The sequence below is a fragment of the Eublepharis macularius genome, chromosome 8, assembly GCF_028583425.1.
Source record: "Eublepharis macularius isolate TG4126 chromosome 8, MPM_Emac_v1.0, whole genome shotgun sequence".
NCBI classification, from domain to species: domain Eukaryota; kingdom Metazoa; phylum Chordata; class Lepidosauria; order Squamata; family Eublepharidae; genus Eublepharis; species Eublepharis macularius.
The window spans coordinates 103,912,788-103,930,547 of record NC_072797.1 but is presented as its reverse complement, the minus strand read 5'-3'; the positions used below and the strand labels follow the sequence as shown (position 1 = coordinate 103,930,547).

The 17,760-nt window shown below is 40.9% G+C and overlaps 1 protein-coding gene and 1 pseudogene across 1 annotated transcript; both read right to left on the bottom strand.

Moving 5' to 3' along the window:
* Positions 1–1,012: 1,012 nt before the first annotated feature.
* On the bottom strand, positions 1,013–16,870 carry MLANA (melan-A). Its single transcript, XM_054987214.1, has 5 exons — positions 16,836–16,870; positions 14,059–14,153; positions 3,790–3,886; positions 3,027–3,131; positions 1,013–1,435 (listed from the first exon to the last, which is right to left on the bottom strand). The coding sequence occupies exons 2-5, from the start codon at positions 14,130–14,132 to the stop codon at positions 1,367–1,369; spliced, it is 345 nt and encodes a 114-aa protein (XP_054843189.1). The 5' UTR covers positions 14,133–14,153; positions 16,836–16,870; the 3' UTR covers positions 1,013–1,366.
* On the bottom strand, positions 10,329–11,277 carry LOC129334857 (myeloid leukemia factor 2-like; annotated as a pseudogene).
* Positions 16,871–17,760: the final 890 nt, after the last annotated feature.

Below are 17,760 nucleotides of genomic sequence, written 5' to 3'. Positions count from 1 at the left end.
TTTCTTCCCTAATCTCAAATTTGCAGGAAAAAATCACTCTCAAACCAGTCTCCTCCAGGAGAGTATAAATAATTTAGATTTCCCTTGTATATGTGATTATTTTGGGGAGAGATTTTGTTTTGCAGGATACCTGGGTTATATTACACACACATGATAGTTAATACTGATTCAGAGGCAGTAATGTTAGATGGCTTCAGTCTCACTGCATGCCTTCTGTCAAACGAAAGGGATTCAGAATGTTAACTGTAATTGTCCAAGTGTTGTAGGTAACTTAGGTGCACCCGCATCTGTAAGTGATCAGGTTACTTAGTTGGGACATGCTTCATTGAACTCTGGGGCTTCTGGTGTTAAGCCGGAATGGGTCTACTACACCTGTCATTTCTATGCATGTAATGCTGACTTCACAAGCAAGGCAAATGCTGCTGCCAAATATGACAATATTGATAAACTTTTGCAAAAACCAAGTGTGTGTCCAGATGTAATCACCCCAACGTCCAACAGATGGTGCTGGATGGAGTTTCCCATCAACACAGTTTTCCCTATGCCCTTCCATAGAAGGAACAGTTCCATCAGGTTGACCAGAACCTTTTCTTCATGACACTAACCTCTATTGGAGATGTGTGAAACAAAATCTCTAAAGTGTAGGAAGCTGGGGGTGGGGGAGTTGCTGCATCCGTACTTCCGTTCCTCAAACTGTTTGACCCCTTAGTAATGTGGAAAGAAAAGCATCTAGGGAAAGATGCTTTGGGGTAGAAATGCACAGGTAGAGAACCAATTTGGCACATTCCCAACCTGCTTCACTTGCCATAGAGTGCACCTGTCTACAAGCATTGTCTTATGCTGCCATAAGATCTAGTTTGACCCACTGAGAAGTGCTTCTGGATTTAAGAAAGCTGCATGGGAACTGCTATCTATACTAGTTGGATTGCCAATAGAGGACAGGAGTCAAAGCACAAGAGGCTAATGGGATTTACTTTCAACCCCAATGTCTGATGACAAGCAGGTCTTGAATTACAAGAAAATCCTATTGTTTCTTTTAGTAAAATATTTTTAAGCCCAATGGAATAATGGGGCCTCTGTGTGTTAAAAACAAATTCTCAAATTTGAGGAAATCTGGTTCTTGCTCTTCAATATTTAATATGCTTAGTAGATTGCTTTGAATAAAATTTCTCATAGTATACCTTTAAATGAATCCTAGGAAACTGAAGGTAAAAAGGCTAGGACATTAACACAATAGACAAGAGCTAGATTTTCTTAAGCAGTAATGGTTTCCGGAACTGTTAATAACAAGTCTATAAATGAAAGAGCATACATGTATTTAAGCAAACGTAGCAATAGCTTTCATTCTGGTTTAACTGTTCCCGTTTCATGGTGCATAAGGTGGTGGCAGAGGGCTAGCGGAGATCTTGTCATAAGCTGGTGGAGCATCAGGCACCTGTGTTAACAAAGTTAGGTGGTGGAAACATTAAACTCATGCACAGAAATATTTAAAGTACTTAAATAATAAAGTACTCAAGCTAGCATATAAAATGCTTCTTAGAAGATTTCCTATCAGTATTGCTAACCAAACATTCTTACGTTAAAAGCAGTCATGTGTCTTAATCTTGCTTTTTGGTTTTAACAGTAGATGTTACAATCCTCTGTATGTTTGCTTTTTTTTTTTTTTTAGGCATCTCTGCATGTTTGCTTGACCACAAGTACCACTTAGTCTGTGACTCACTCTCAAATAATTGTACATAGTCTTTGTTCAGTCCAAGCCACGTGTTTGTCCAAGAAGCCACAAGCAAAACATTTACGCATATGATGAACGGGGCTCTCACTCATGAATGCCACAATACAATTCTTAGTCTTTAAAGAGCCATGAGGCTCTTTGTTCTTTCAGCTGCAGCAGGCTAACATGAATTACGCGCCCCCCCCTGTAATCAATAAATATGTATTCACTTTGCAATCAAGCTAATGCTCATTAACTTAAGCATTAATTACAAAATACTGTTTGGATAAAACAACCTATTATTATCAATAATACAGTATGTAAAACCAATCGCTTCACAGCAGTTTTAAGCAGGATCTGCATCAAAGTTTAACATTTAAGGCCAAACTGGTTATAATGGTGGCACTGCCACCAACCATTCAGATCATGCCAATCCCTGTAAGGGAACGGTGGGTATGTGAGTGATTTTAAACTATATTAGAGTCTGTCAGAGCAAGGGGAGGGTGCAGAACCCCTCTCCCACTTCTCAGTTCCCTGGCAGAGTTTATTTCAGTCACAAACCCTCACTAAAAGAAAAACAGCTGAGGAGAGAAGTTTTTGCATTTTAAATTACACACACACAATGATTTACCATGACTGAGGGCTATAGGTAAGTTTCCCCAGTGGAGCAAATAGTGGCTTCCTAGGGCATTTCAGGTTGGGAATGGGGGAGAAGGCTTAATCCCCTGCTTGCCACATGTCACAATCCCAATCTGAATTGGACCTGTGTGTACCAGTAGTGGCTACATGTCTGCCTGGACTCTGTCATGTGTGGATCTATCCTAAGGATAAAGGGTAGGGTGGCTCAGTCTAATTGTAAATCTGCAGGCTTCAAACAGGAGTAGTTTTCATTTCATACAACTTAAGCAACATTTGTTGTACTTTATAAATTGCATTAAATGGCTTGGATGTGGTTTGAAAGTGCTGAATGAAAAATAAGGTGCTATGGACATTTAAACCTCTTAACTACAGGGGGGGGGTTGTATCTGTACATGATGAATGAAAAATGTTACGGTCATGCACACAAACACACTCAATTCCTGACCCCAGTGCTAAAGTTGCAAGACAAGCGGCCTTTATTTCATAAGCCTTTCCCTTTGCCCTCTTTCCTTCCAAAACTGCTGAAGAAGATGCTTTCTTAAGCACATGCACACAAATGTATCCCAAATTCTAGTTGTTTACTGATATGGTTAGTGGGGGGGGGGAGTGTCTAAAGTATTATTCATTCTCAGGCTATTGTGTAAGTATTAGCTTTAACAAGACACACTTATCATACCACATGTTTGAAGTTGCTAATGTATTCTTGTAATGGAAATCTGGAACCCAGCAAAGCACTTTTGCCTTCCGAGGTATTCATGGTGGCAACTCCAAAACTCTTGCTCTTTGGTAACATGAAAGAAAAAGGAGGGGAGGGAGAGAAATTCCTGAGAGCGAGGTTATAAAAATAAGGAATGAAAACCGTGTGAGAGCATTTTTATGGATGAGTCAAAATGCTTGCAATTGTCTGTAATGCCCCTGTAAAAACTACATTGACTAGAAAATGCCTTCAGTTCCTCTCTATCTTGTGTTCCCACAGAGCAGAAATGTGCTTTCCAAAGCTGCATCTGCCGTAAGGGTTCTCCTTGCTCTAAGTCTGTACTGTGTATCTATTTTTCTCCCCTCTACATTCATATAAAACACTTAGCATTGGGGCGGGGGGCTCACACGTATGAAGTCTCCATGTTGTCTAGCTGCATGACTGACCCCAAGGCTTAGTACTCCAGCCTCAGGCTCAGCTGTAGAACATCAGACTCAAGAACACTTTAAAGTACCCCTAAGCAGAGTGCATTTTTCTCATGACTGAATAACTGCAGAATCATACAGCAGGAGTTCTGGGCAGACATAAGTCCCAACACTTCCTTGAAATTAAATATTAGTTGAACCACAGAGATTACTTTTTTATGTGCTGGAGAGCCAGTGTCATTATAATAACAACATAACATTCGATACGGTAGGAATAAATGTGACCTCGCCAGTAGGAAACTAGTTGCAGTCCTTACCCGAAGGCTTTTATAGCCACTCCGTCTTTTGTAATACCAACAGCCCAGGATCAGTACTGCACCAAGAACCACAATGAGAATTCCAATGCCTGCAACTCTGTTGCAAAAGAAAAATGAGATTATATATAAGCAAAGCCAGAGAACACCTGTTTCGATTTCAGAGCGTGTATATGAAAAAGGCCCTATATAAATGCCACTTTGGAAGAGAAAAATACAGGAAAACAGCTGTTCTTTATTTAGTTTTAAAGTAAATGCAAGTCAGCACGTTCAGTTAGTAATGCTCTGCATAATTCAAGACAGATTTTATAATAAAGTAGGGAACACACATGGTTGGCCAGGAATGATGATACACTCTTGATCATTCCACGTGGTACAGTTGGCACACCAAAACAAAGTTTTCACTTAGGTGGTGGAATTAATGCAGATAGTCACAAATAGTGTAAAGGTTTTAATACGAAATATGTCATTTCATATTGCAGATAGAAGTTGTATGCTTTTTTGCCAGTCATCTAGCCCAGATGGAGCAGGTAAGCGCTGCTGAAGTTACACACAAATAATTTTGCATAGAATTGTGTTTTCATGATGAAAGCCTTATCCATCAGATATTGCTCATAAATGTTTACTAGGAGGTGAGGCAGATCCTGCCTCTGATAGCATCATTTTCATATGTATCTAGGCACGGGGGACATCCTCACAGGTAAGCATAGTCACTTGGCTTGCCTTATTCCCATGAAGCCCCGGGATAAATTCAGATTGGTTCACCTGATGTTGATATCTCCTGATCTTGGGGTCAAGCATGAAGATGTTACACAAAGTGTGATGAACAGAATGCAGCAACTGAGTGAGATTTGAGTCCAATAGCACCTTAAAGACCAACAAGAGTTTCCAGGGCATAAGCTTTTGACTGTCAAGCTCCCTTTGTCGGATATGAGTAGGAAAAAAGATTCCTACAATTCCATTCCTATAATTGCAGCAGTTGTGATGCTGTGCATGAATATGTCCTGCATGTAGACAACTAATTCACTAAAAATTAACACATAAGCAGTTCTACAAAATGTTATAAATTCTATACAAATGAGATGGAAACAGATCAAAATCAATAACAGAGAACAGTTATTAGTGAACTAGTCTGTATACCAAACATATTAACTGTATAATTTTAAACAGTCATCCATTTTTCAGCTCATTGAAGTCTATGGCTTAGATGGGTGTCATCTATTTAGGACTGCACTGTAAATCTTCTAAATGATAGTTTCCAAGGACTTGGATTTGGAGTCATCAACATCAATCGAACTTGCCTGAAAGATTTTTTTTCTTAGGTCCCTGCTTTTTATTGGAATAAAATTAGCCAAGAGACTGTATTTATATCAGCTGGGGATGTCCAGAAAATGTGACAAACTGAATCAGGGAACATGTTTTCAGTAATAGGATCTGTCTATCCCATACAGCTAAGAGTCTTCAGAAAGACTCAATGAATCTCCCAAGTTTAATGGGGCTTTTCACCATAAAGACTTGTGCCTGTGTGTTATGTGCCGTCAAGTCGCCTCTGACCTATGGCGATCCTATGACTGAGAGACCTCCAAAATGTCCTATCATTAACAGACTTGCTCAGATCCTGCAAACTGGAGGACGTGGCTTCTTTTATTGTCAAACCATCTCAGTTTGGGTCTTCCTCTTTTCCTACTGCCTTTCATTTTTCCTAGCATTGACTTTTCCAGAGAATCTTGCCTTCTCATGATGTGACCAAAGTTTTATCATTTTAACTTATAGGGAGAATTCAGGCTTGATTTGATCTAGTACCCACTTATTTGTCTTTTTAACCATCCATGTTATCTGCAAAACTCTCCTCCAGTACTCCATTTCAAATTAATCAATTTTCTTCTTGTCAGCTTTCTTCACCGTCCAACTTTCACATACAGGGTTTTTTTCTGGGAAAAGAGGCGGCAGAACTCTCAAGAGTGAAATGAGAAAGAAACACACGGGATTCTTTGAAATAATATTATTTTCAAGCACTATTGCCAAGTATTTTCAAGAGGTGCCAGAACTCCGTTCCACCGCGTTCCCCCTGAAAAAAAGCCCTGTCCATACATAGTAATGTGGAATACCATAGTTTGGATTATCTTGATCTTGGTTCCCAGAGAGACATCTTTATCTTTGAGGAGCTTTTCTAGCTCCTTCACAGCTGCTCTTCTGAGTCTCAATCTTCTTCTGATCTCTTCATTGCAGTCTCCCTTTTGGTTGATGATTGAGCCAAGGAATAGAAAATCTTGAACAATTTCAATTTCCTCATTGTCAGCTTTAAAACTGTGTAATTCCTAAGTAGTCATTACTTTTGTCTTCTTGATGTTCATCTGTAATCCTGCTCTGGCGCTTTCTCCTTTAACCTTCTTCAGTAGTTGTTTCAAGCCTTCACTATTTTCTGCCAGTAATGTGGTATCATCTGCATATCTCAAATTGTTAATGTTCCTTATACCAATTTTCACTCCACCTTCTTCTAGATATAATCCAGCTTTCCTTATGATATACTCTGCATAGAGGTTAAACAGATAGGGAGATAATATGCATCCTTGCCTGACACCCTTGCCAATTGGAAACCATTCTGTTTCCCCCATATTCTGTCCTGACAGTAGCCTCTTGCCCAGAGTACAGGTTGCGCATCAAAACAATCAGTTGTTGTGGTACCCCCCATTTCTTTTAACACTCTCCATAGCTTTTCATGATGTACACAGTCAAAAGCTTTGTTGTAATTATAAAATACAAGCTGATTTTCTTCTGAAATTCCTTTGTAAATTCCATTAGCCATCATAAATTTGCAATGTGATCTCTAGAGCCTCTTCCTTTTCCGAATCCAACTTGAACATCTGGCATTTCTCATTCCATATATAAGTGTCTTTGCTGTAGAATTTTGAGCATCACTTTGCTTGCATGGGAAATTAGCACGATAGTCCAATAGCTACTGCAGTCTTTGGCATCCCCTTTTTTGGAATTGGACTGTAGACAGGGCTTCCAGTCTGTGGGCCATTGTTTTGTTTTCCATATTTGTTAAGATTCTTGTTAAGATTTTGATGGACTCCATTTCTGTAGCTTGAAATAGCTCTACTGGTATTCCATCTACTTCAAGTGCTTTGTTTCTCTCAATTGCTTTGAGTGCAGCTTTTACTTCACTTTCTAGAATTTCTGGTTGTTCATCAAAAGATTCTTTGTCAAAGGTATCTGTTATCCTTCCATCTCTTTTATATAGTTCTTCAGTGTATTGTTTCCATCTTTCATTTATTTTGTCCTGAACAGAGACTGTATTTCCATGTTGAGCCGTGTTGAACATCCCAAGCTGTGGCTTGAATTTCCCTTTGATTTCTCTGAGCTTTTGGAACAGATCTCTTGTTCTTTTTTGTCATTGTCTGCTGTTTCTTTACACTGGTTATTATAATGGATTTCTTTGTCTCTGTGTGCAAGTCACTGAAAAGTTGCATTTAGAATTTAACTTTATTTCTGTCACCTTTTGCTTTTGCTTCTCGCCCATCTTTTGCAATTTTAAGAGTTTCCTCAGTCATCCATTTAGGCTTCTTTCTTCTGGCTACAGGAATAGTCTTTGCACATTCGTCCTTGATAATATCTCTGGTTTCAGCCCATAGTTCTTCTGGCTCACGATCAATTAAACTTAGTATTGCAAATCTGTTCTTTACATAGTCTTTAAATTTTTCAGGAATTGTATTTTGGCACTATAATTCATGTAGAGTTTTTCTTCAGCTTTATTCTAATTTTTGATGTTAGCAACTTATCTGTATTACTATCAGCTCCTGGTCTTTTAGCAGAAAATAGAGCTCTTCCATCTTCTGCTTCCAATTATGTAATCTATTTGGTTCCTGTATTGGTCACCTGGTGATTTCCATATATACAATCGTCTTTTTGGTTGCCTGAAGCATGTGTTAGCAATGAACAGGTTGTTGGCTTCACAATATTCTGTGAGTTGCTTTCCTGCTTCATTTCATGATCCTAGTCCAAATTTTCCAACAATGTTTGATTCTGCTTTGTCTCTTACTTTTGCATTCCAATCACCTATGATTATCAGCATATCTTGTTTAGGTGTGTGATCAATTTCATCTTGGGCACTTGCATAAAAGTTTTCTATTTCTTCCTCCTCAGCATCTGTAGTTGGGGCATAAACTTGTATGATGGTGATGTTAATAGGCCTTCCCTGAAGTCTGATTGATATTACTCAGTCAGACTTTGCATTGTAACTTTTGACTGCTTGTGCTATGTCTCGCCTCACTATTAAAGCAACACTGTTTCTTTTGAGTTGAGTAAAACACTGTATGGTTTTCTGACTGAAAATGTCCTGAGTCAGTCCACATTAGTACACTCACTCCAAGGACTGCAATGTTTAAATGTTCCATTTCTTGTTTTACGATTTCTAGCTTACCTGGTTTTCTTCTCACGTTCCATGTTCCTATTATCGGTGTCACACAGCTTTGGACGTTCCTTTTGCATCTATTCCCGTGCACAACTGGACATCCTTTCAGCTTTAATCCAGTCCCATCATTAAAAATAGCACTATTCGTACTTGTCCTCGGCTCTTCCCCAGTAGCCAATTGAGTGCCAACTGACCTGGAGGTCCTGTCTTTGTGTAATATATCTTTTTTCATTTTGGATTGTCTCATCATAGGGTTTTCAAGGTAAGAGATTAGCAGAAGTGGTTCACCATTGCCTTCTTCTGCTTTGCAGTACTAACCAGGGTTAGTTGAAATGACACTGCCGTTGTCTGTGAAAGATCCTCCATCAGTGTCACCTTCCACTACTGCTGCTGCCCAGTAGCTAACCTTCAAGAATTCCTCTGCTCCCATCACCATTGGAACATTCTGTTCTCTTCTGCTGATGTGTCCATTGATTCCTGAAGGGGGTGGATGTATCTTAGTCTGGTGTCTCAGCTTTGACCATTCCACCTTGAGTGACTCTTCCAGGAGTTTAGGCTTTTGACCAAGCCTGTGCTCCTGATGGTGTTGCTCTCAGCTTTACTGACACACTCAAACTCCCTCACCACGTTAAGGCATGTATCCAAGAGGAGGCCATAAAGACTTAATCCTATGCAAACATCCTTGCAGATACAACTGATTGACCTCAGCAAGATTTGCTGTGCCTCTCTGCTTTGTGTCTCTCTCTCTCTTGGTTGATTTACATACTTCAGTATGTTCACAACATACACCTGACGAAAGGCATCTGGTAGGCAGTAATGAAAGCTTTCTGCTCAGTGTAGGACTCCACTTCTGTGCTAAGAAAGGAGAGAAATGTAAATTACATTTTTGGAAAACTGCAATAGATCTGTCAATTATTAGAACTGCTAGATAAGGTCAGAGTATTTATTTGGAGGCACTATGTTGTTTATGATGTGGAATAATGCATGACATTTATGAGCTATTTGTGTGTGAGTGAGTGAGTGAGTGAGTGAGTGAGTGAGTGAGTGAGTGAGTGAGAGAGAGAGAGAGAGAGAGAAAGAGAAAGAGAGAAAGAGAGAACGCAAGTAAGCGTAGGATCTGATGGGAAATGGTGATCACTGAATTGGTCAATTGGTCAAATGGTGATCACTGAATTGGTCAATCAACACTACAAAAAGAATATTAATGCCTTGCAGTGCTTTTTTTCAGCTAGAACGTGGCCAGCACCTCTTGAAAATGGTCACATGGCTGGTGGCCCCGCCCCCTGATCTCCAGACAGAGGGGAGTTTAGATTGCCCTCCATACCAGTGCGCGGAGGGCAATCTATACTCCCCTCTGCCGAGAGATCAGGGGCGGGGCCACCAGCCATGTAACCATTTTCGCCAAGGGTGATTTAAACTTTAAAAAACTCCCCCCTTGTTCCAGCTGACCCAAAGTGACATCATTGTGCGGTCCTGGGAGCGTGCGTGCACTTTGCACGTGTACATGTGGTACCAGGGGCACCACCTCCCGCCAGGAGTTGCCCCCTGTGCTGGCAACCCACTGAGTTCCACCACCTCTTTTCCCAGAAAAAAAGCCCTGACGCCTTGTATTTGTATCCAAATGGTTCTGACTACACAAATATTCAACTTGGTAAACATTTAGTTACAAGTTTAGCAAAAATCTGATTTATAAGGTGGGAAGCCGACTGGACTGGGGCAGAGAGAGGTAGGGCCTGTTCAGTTTGTCCACATCGCACCCCCATCCCTTGCTTGCAAACTTTCAAGACATGCCCCACATCCAGGGGCAGGCTGGTGGGACAAGAACAGATGCAACTAAAAGGTTATTTTCCGAGCGCTTGAAACTAATAGCAAGTCGGTAAGATTTGTTTACATGGTTGCTGCTGGGGGAGAGGGTAGGTCAATTAAATACAAACTCCAGAACCAGCTGAAAATTGGAAGCAGGAGATACAGAGGGGATACCAAGAAACTCAAGGGGATCATTCCTGCATCTCCCCAAAACACTATAAGTGGAGAGGAACAGATCTAGGCGGTCAATGAAAGGCAGGGAAGAGTTAAGAGAACCAAGTCAAATCACCGCGTCGCTCACTCATGGACAAAGTCCCCGACGTTCCCCTTGGCCAGCTGCTCTATGCAAGGAGTACGACAGTGTCGCAAGACAGTCAATTTAAATCTTAAGAGTGGGGCAGGAAGCTAGCTTTCAACTTGTGGAAGGTCCAAAGTGATGTTTGGTAGGGGTTTCATCATCAGTTTCACTGTCTGTACAAGAACAAGAAGGTAGATTTGGGGGTGACCGCATTGCACCCCCCCTTAAGTCTGCTCTGGATTCACCAGTCGTACCGGCGGGACTGTGTAGTTGGCGACTCCTCTGGTCCCTGAATAGCGAGGCGGGTCCCCTCGGCCCTGCGGCTGTTGCTTCCCTCCTGATGCCGGTAATCCAGTCCTCTCTGTGCCCGGAAATGAGAAGTCTCTCGCCTCCATTCATCATCAAACGCAGCTGCATCACCTTTATCCAGGTTAATGTAATCTTGCCTCTCCTCCTGGTCCCCTGTGTGATGATTACGCGAGCGCTGCATGATGTGTGCCCGTTCCCGAATGTGGTGCCCTATAGACATCTGCTCCAGCCCACTGTCCGAGTCTCGCACCGTCCGCCTTGTCTCCCGGATCCCATCAGGTGCAGAGCGTGTCTCTGAGGTCTCCTGATAAACTTTAGGCCCTTCCCCCAGGTTTGAATACGATATGACAGTTGAGGAGGTAAACGTCTGGCAGTTTGCTCCACTGGTCATGTGTTCCATGTTTCCAATCATGTCATTCATCATACCAAACATGTCCATAAAGCCACATGCCATTCCCAGCATCCCAAAAGGCGAAACAGCTCCTGCCTGCATCCTGCAGCTGGCCTGGCGAGCTGCAGGGATGGTCCCATTACCGATACTGAGGAATGAGCCGTAGCCAAAGCCACCTGAGAGCACACGGTTCACATGCTGGTAGTGGATGACAAGAGGGTCCATTACAAACATTGGCTTTTCAGGCTCCCTGTCTCTCATGAATCAGAACATAGTTCCCTCTCTTGCAGGGTGGGCTCTCCCGCAGCCCTTTGTCTCGCCTGCTGGTGCCGCTTCCTGCTGTTCACGCCTGGGGTCCCTCCAGCCAGCAGTCCCGCAGTGCCCGCCTCACTGCATCTCTCCCGCGCTGCTTCCCTGCCTCCCACACGTGGCTCTTTGTGCAAACCGGCTGGCGCGGGGGGAGAGGCAGGAGAGGCTCTTTATTCCGCTCCTCCACCGCCGCCAAAGGCCCCCCCTGCAAAAATGCAACTCCTGCCCTGCCACAAATATCAGGACTGGGCTAATGACCATCCTTCCTGCTAGCTGAATGGGGGAAGCCAGGTGTGTGGGAGGGAGGGGGGGTCTGTGTGAAAGAGGCATTTAGATTGGAGTAGGAGAGAGAGAGCGAAGCAAGAGCCATTGCAGGGAGAGGGTTCCAAAGCATCTTTGAGCAGAACCACAAGTGACAAAAGCACAGATTGGACACTTGTCTGCTTCCCTCAAGTTTTGATGGGAAATGTAGGCAGCTTGGCGGAATGTTGGACAAGTGACAGTTGAAAAGTCCGTTGGACAGCAGTCAGAGAGCGAAGCTGCGAGACCAGGATGCCTACATTTCCCATCAAAACTTGAGGGAAGCAGACAAGTGTCCAATCTGTGCCTTTTGTCACTTGTGGTTCTGCTCTTTGTTTGCAGGATCACTCTATCTGAGGATCTGATGTAGGGTAATGGGCATCTTGCCCTGCAGGGCGGTCTTTGCCTCCTCTTGTGCTCCACCTGTATTTTTGTAAATGAAACAAATACTATGAAAAGATTACAAGTCTCTGGTATTATTTCTTTAACAAACAACTCAAAAAAGGTTTGGACACACATATCATCTACCTGTACGTACACACACACACACAATACTAAAATATTTTAAATAGAGAAAAGACCTCACATAATGCCCCTCCCCATTCCCATTCATCCTCCCCCCCCCACTCCCACTGGCTTGCCCAGATTCTTCCTTTCTTTCCTACCCTCAGTAGCTTCTGGTTCTGCTTTCTGTCTCCTCTCCATCCATGGGGGTCAGGCTGCTGCTCTCCACATATACTCTTTAATCCCAGCTGCATGATTGAGATGGGCAGTCATACCTCTGTTATAATGAGTTTCAGTTTAGTCATCATTCCCTGCATAGAGAGCTCTGCGTGGATGTGATACCTACTCCCTTATGAACCTACCCAACCACTACAGTCATATTTAGAGGCCCTGCTTCAGGTATCCTCACCTTCTGAGATTAGGTAAGTGGCAACCTGGGAGAGGGTTTTCTCAGTCATGGAACCAAAACTCTAGAAGTCTCTCCCAGGGAGAATTATCTATCCCCTTCAGTTGCCACCTTCTACTAGTGCATGTAGACATTTTGTTTTATTTGGCATTTCTTTAGTGACCCCCTCCTTCCTTCCTAACATTTTAAGTGTTTTCATGTCTTTTTATATATTTTATCCCTGGTTTTAATTGTTTTAATGATGAGTTATTGTTGTTTTTTATTGTTTTTATTGTTTTTAATGCTTTTAAAATGTGGTTTTATTATGTATGTTTTAATTTGTTAGCCACTTTGGTGGCCTTTGTGAGGGCAGAGAGGAGGGAGATAAATTTTATAGAAAAAGAAAAATAATAATAGAACCTACCTTCCAAGGCTGCCATTTCCTCCAGGGAAATTGATATTGGTAGTCTGGAAATCAGTTGCAATTCAGGAAGAACTTCAGGCCCCACTTTGAGATTGGTAACCCTATGACAGTCTCACTTACTCCATTAATGCCCTTTCAAAGATCACAGGAGGTTGCTGGGAAATAGGAAAGGCAGCAAAAGATCCACTTCTGCCGGTGGAACAGTAGTAGGATAGAAACTTTAATGTGTCCCTAATCTACAGTTTATGGCACTTTGAACAGATAGACTTAAAGCATGTCCACATGGGAGGTTCCCTTGCATTTTCCCCTTTCAACACTTTTAATTTTTAAATTTTTTATATATATTAAAATATAGAACCAAAAATATACAGATATATACAAAGGAAACATATGATAACGAAGTGTAACAGTTAAATAAATTTAAACTTCACTCAGCTTTTGTTGCGAAAATTAAAGGGTCACCAAGATGTTAATATAGGCTTGCATTATTTGCCATTTTTCAGGTGTATAACATGACTTAATCCAGATAGTTTAGCAATTTGCCTAACTCTGGTGATCCATGCCTTAATTTTTTGATATCAACATTTTGGCAGGTAAAAGTAAGTTCATATTTAAATGCTCCTTCTTGACATATTCCTAAAAAGGCCTAAATGAATACTTTAGGAGATTTTGAGAAACGAAACATACGATTTATTTATTTGCCAACATTATCTGCATATTTAATATCAAAATACAAAAAAATCCAACAATCCAGGATTTATGTTGCTTCTCAAAATAGTATCATATAACATGGGACTTTGTGTATCTTTCCCTTCCAGCCCTCTAGATTGTGCCATTCATGCAATGATTCTGCAGATCCTCTGTCCTGTGGAACAGCTGAGCTATTCTCACCACCCTTTAGATTTTAATGTGGCGAATCAGCACATAGAATCAAAAAAGCAACCACACATTTCTGCAGGAACGCTCTTAAGAGTACTTATTTTTAAACTGGGAATCTTGAGTTTTTGTCAAGTGATGTGCACATGAAAACACTGCAAGATGGAGAAAAGCACATCTCGTGGTTAAAAACAACAACAATACATATCTGCAAGTGAACCCGAATCTTCGGTCCTTAAATTGATGTTATCCTTACTCTTCTGCTGAAAGGTAGCTGTACCCCTTCCTTCTGCCAAAGTTGCCATCTAGGTAATGCTCTCCCTTGGGCATCTTGTTTAGTCCAGATCACCCCTATAAAATGAACAAAATCATGCCCATTCTGTACAATGCACTCATACAGCATTCTCTTGCTCCCTCCCTCAAACGACTCTGCCTTCTCCCTCTACTGGTATGTACGTGTGGAAATGCCTCCTGGTGTATGAGGCTTCCTTCAGATCTTCTGCCAAGCCCATCTTTTCTGTGAAGCATTTGGCGCAACCCCTTACCATTCCTTTCTGTAACTAAGCCTAAATGTGTGTAACTAAAACAAATCCATTTTTAACTTATTTATCTCTACCTCTCTTCTCTTGCTTGTCTCCTTGTATTCTGTAAAGTGCCATGCACATTGATAGCCATATAAACAAACAATCTAACACATAATTCTTGATAGTCAAGGTCTGACCCACAATCACTCATGTTGGAGACACAAAATATTGTGTCTGATGAAATCTTTCTCACAAAAGTTTATACTGGAATCAGGTTGTTTTTAGTTTTTAAGGTGTCACTGGAAAGATGGATTAGATTTAGATGAAGGTGGATTGAAAATCAGTGGAAGGAACATTAACAACTTGAGATATACAGAAAACTGTGAAGATTTGAAAGGACTACTGATGGTTAAAGGAGAAAGTGCCAAAGCAGGATTACAAGTGAACATCAAGAAGACAAAAGTAATGACTACTAAAGAATTACACATTTTTAAAGTTGACAATGAAATCAAGATTTTCTATTCCTTGGCTCCATCATCAACCAAAAGGAAGACTGCAACCAAGAAATCAGAAGGAGATTGAGACTTGGAAGGGCTGCCATGAAGGAACTAGAAAAGATCCTTGAGGATAAGGATGTGTCACTAGAGACCATGCTCAAGATAATTCGTACCATAGTATTCCCCATTACTATCTATGGATGTGAAAGTTGGAAAGTGAAGAAAGCTGAAAGAAAGAAAATGGGCTCAGAAAGCTGCCGCTGGGAGAGGGAAAGCTCTTGCCTTTCTCTCAAGCTTTTTTTCCAGTACAAAAACAATGTGGGCAAGGGGAGAGATTTCCTGTTTCTGCTGCTGCACATGGAAGTATTGGGCGCATGTGTAAGCTTTCAAGAGTCATAACTCCCTTCTTCTCAAAAGCTTACACTCTGAAAACCTTGTTGGTCTCTAAGGTGCCACTGAACTCAAACCCTGATATTTCAGAAAAATATTGCAGAAATCAGCTTATCTTTTTCTTCACATGATTACTTTACACTCTAGTTTAAGGAGAAAAAATATTTTAAAATTGGATGAATCTGCTACAAATATATACACAGAAAGTCAGTTAGTAGTCCATAAGATATGGCCAAAAGAAGCAGTTTTATCTGGCCCTTAGCAGGTGTAATAATTTTTAACAGTGTGGTTTAAGAAAAGAATCACTGAGTTTCATTTAGAAAGAAAAGAGGGAAATGGCTTCAGGTAGTAAGACACAATACACATCATAAACTTGCATCTTACATTTCAAATTTGTATGGAAGACTCTCTTTCCATTTTTGCATATAAAGCTATACCTGGCTGCATATTCTCCATAACTACTTCCCCATAAGAATTTTGTACTAGATGGCACCGACTTTACTTTGGAACTTCATCACTTATGAGACAGGTCTGTTTGTACACAAAACAAAATATGCCTTTAAACGAACCTCTAGTTGTCCATTCCTGATTTAGAAAAAGGAGACATTGGGAAACAATGTGATTTAAAAAAAAAACTATATAAGTTTTAACAACAACATTTGATTTATATATCGCCCTTCAGGACAACTTAATGCCCACTCCGAGCGGTTTGCAAAGTATGTCATTATTAATATAATGAGTTAGATCTAAGCATTCCACAAACAGCAAGTTCACATGAGCTGTTTTTCTTGCCTTCCCCCAGCAGCCTGCAGACCCATCCTGAATTTTTTTCTCCTGAGGATCAGGATACCCCAAGGGGACTTTCATAGAGGATGTTCCACTTGCTCAAGAGTGAGGGGGCAAGATTTTTTTATTATTCTCTTGATGGCTTTGGGTTGGGGGCGATTCACCTGGATAATGCTGGGGAAAGATGAAGGTAGTAAAAACTATTCCCATGAACTCACTCTATATTCAAAGGTTTGGATCCAGACCAAATAATATATTTCATTAAATTAATATTAAGTTAATGTGTATACTTTTACAAATGCAGCAAACTAAAATACTAATTTTTAAATAAAGCTGACCATCTATACCATCAGCATTCATACTACACTCTGTGTGTGTTTTCGCTGATGTCATACTTAAATCTTTCTAATGAATTTGTCTGGTTACCATTTGTTTATGTGCCTGAGGGAAATTAAACTATCCAAACCAAATCAAGTTAAATGATTTAATCTAATTTATACATTCCATCCCATGGAAAAATATACAAATAAAACCTTTGGCTGCAAAACTGCCTGCAGTTGTGATGCTGAAATCTCGTTATGGACAATGGTATTTAAACATCTTAACAGTGTGTAGGATCACTTGTTTCCACTAACAGTCTAGTAGATTTTACAGTGAACCAAAATAACTGACTCACTACTTCCAGTTAATAAAAATATTCCATATTTTGAAGGCATCACTGTTTAAAAAGGCTTGTTCATATTTTCCAGAGATCAAACTCCCTGGTAAAGCCCCTTCCAAAATTTACTCCAGGAAGTATAAAGGAAGATTGAGAGAGATAAGTATATGAAACATACCTTACGAATCCTCACAGATCCAGACTGCCTGAGCACTGAAGGCGTAATCAGATATTCCCTCCCTCCCGTTTATTTTTTTAAAACTTCCTCCAGAGGCCTAGCTCATGACTATCACGAGTTAGAATTCCTGCTGGTGTAGCTTTTGATCACTCTAATTAGTGTGAACAAATAAAATCAAAAACATGACTTCTGCTCTTTCTGTTTGCACCAATTTCTCCCATAATCCTGCCACCCCCTGCTCATAGTAGCCAGCTTCTGAATGTTCGTGTCCTCCCGGGACAAGTGGACACATAACTGCATAGGATCTTTCTATCTTATTTAAGTACCAATAAGTAAGGAATCCCCCCATCTCCCCTGTTACCAGTTTCACTCCACTTGGTGATAACTTCATAAAGGCCCTAACCTGCACACCCATGTGTCTATCCCATGCTTTTTATATTAAAAAAGCAGGCGGGCTCATCAACTGATCATAGAACATGGGCATCAATCTTAACAGGATTAAAAGAGCACACAATCTATGTTATCACATCACACAAAACTCAAAAGAAAATCTAAATCATCAGCTAGTGAAACAAGAACTCATAAAAGAATGCTTCTGATAAGAACTTGAGCATTTCTTCATTTATTTAAATAAAATTTGTATTCAGTCAATGGAAAGTTGGCTACAAAGTTTTGCAAATTCATCTTCAATTCTATAAACAAATCGTATAAACACTATTAAGTTCAGATAGGGTTGCCGGGTCCAGGTTGTGAAATTTCTGGAGATTTGGGGGTGGAGCCTGCAGAAGACAGTGTTTGGGGAGGGCAGAGACCTTAGCAGGGTATAATGCCAAAGAGATCACCCCCAGACAGCCAATTTCTCCAGGTGAACTGATCTCTGTTGCCTGGAGATCAGTTGTAATTCCAGGAGATCTCCAGCCACCAC

What these genes read in the sequence shown, in the direction of transcription:
- MLANA (XM_054987214.1), bottom strand. Translation starts at nt 14,132, where the DNA reads ATGCCCAAGGGAGAGCATTACCTAGATGGCAACTTTGGCAGAAGGAAG. An exon ending in AGCTACCTTTCAGCAGAAGA is followed by an intron (nt 3,887 to 14,058) that starts GTAAGGATAACA and finishes CTTTTGCAACAG; the next exon opens with AGTTGCAGGCATTGGAATTC. An exon ending in GTGGCTATAAAAGCCTTCGG is followed by an intron (nt 3,132 to 3,789) that starts GTAAGGACTGCA and finishes ATGTTACCAAAG; the next exon opens with AGCAAGAGTTTTGGAGTTGC.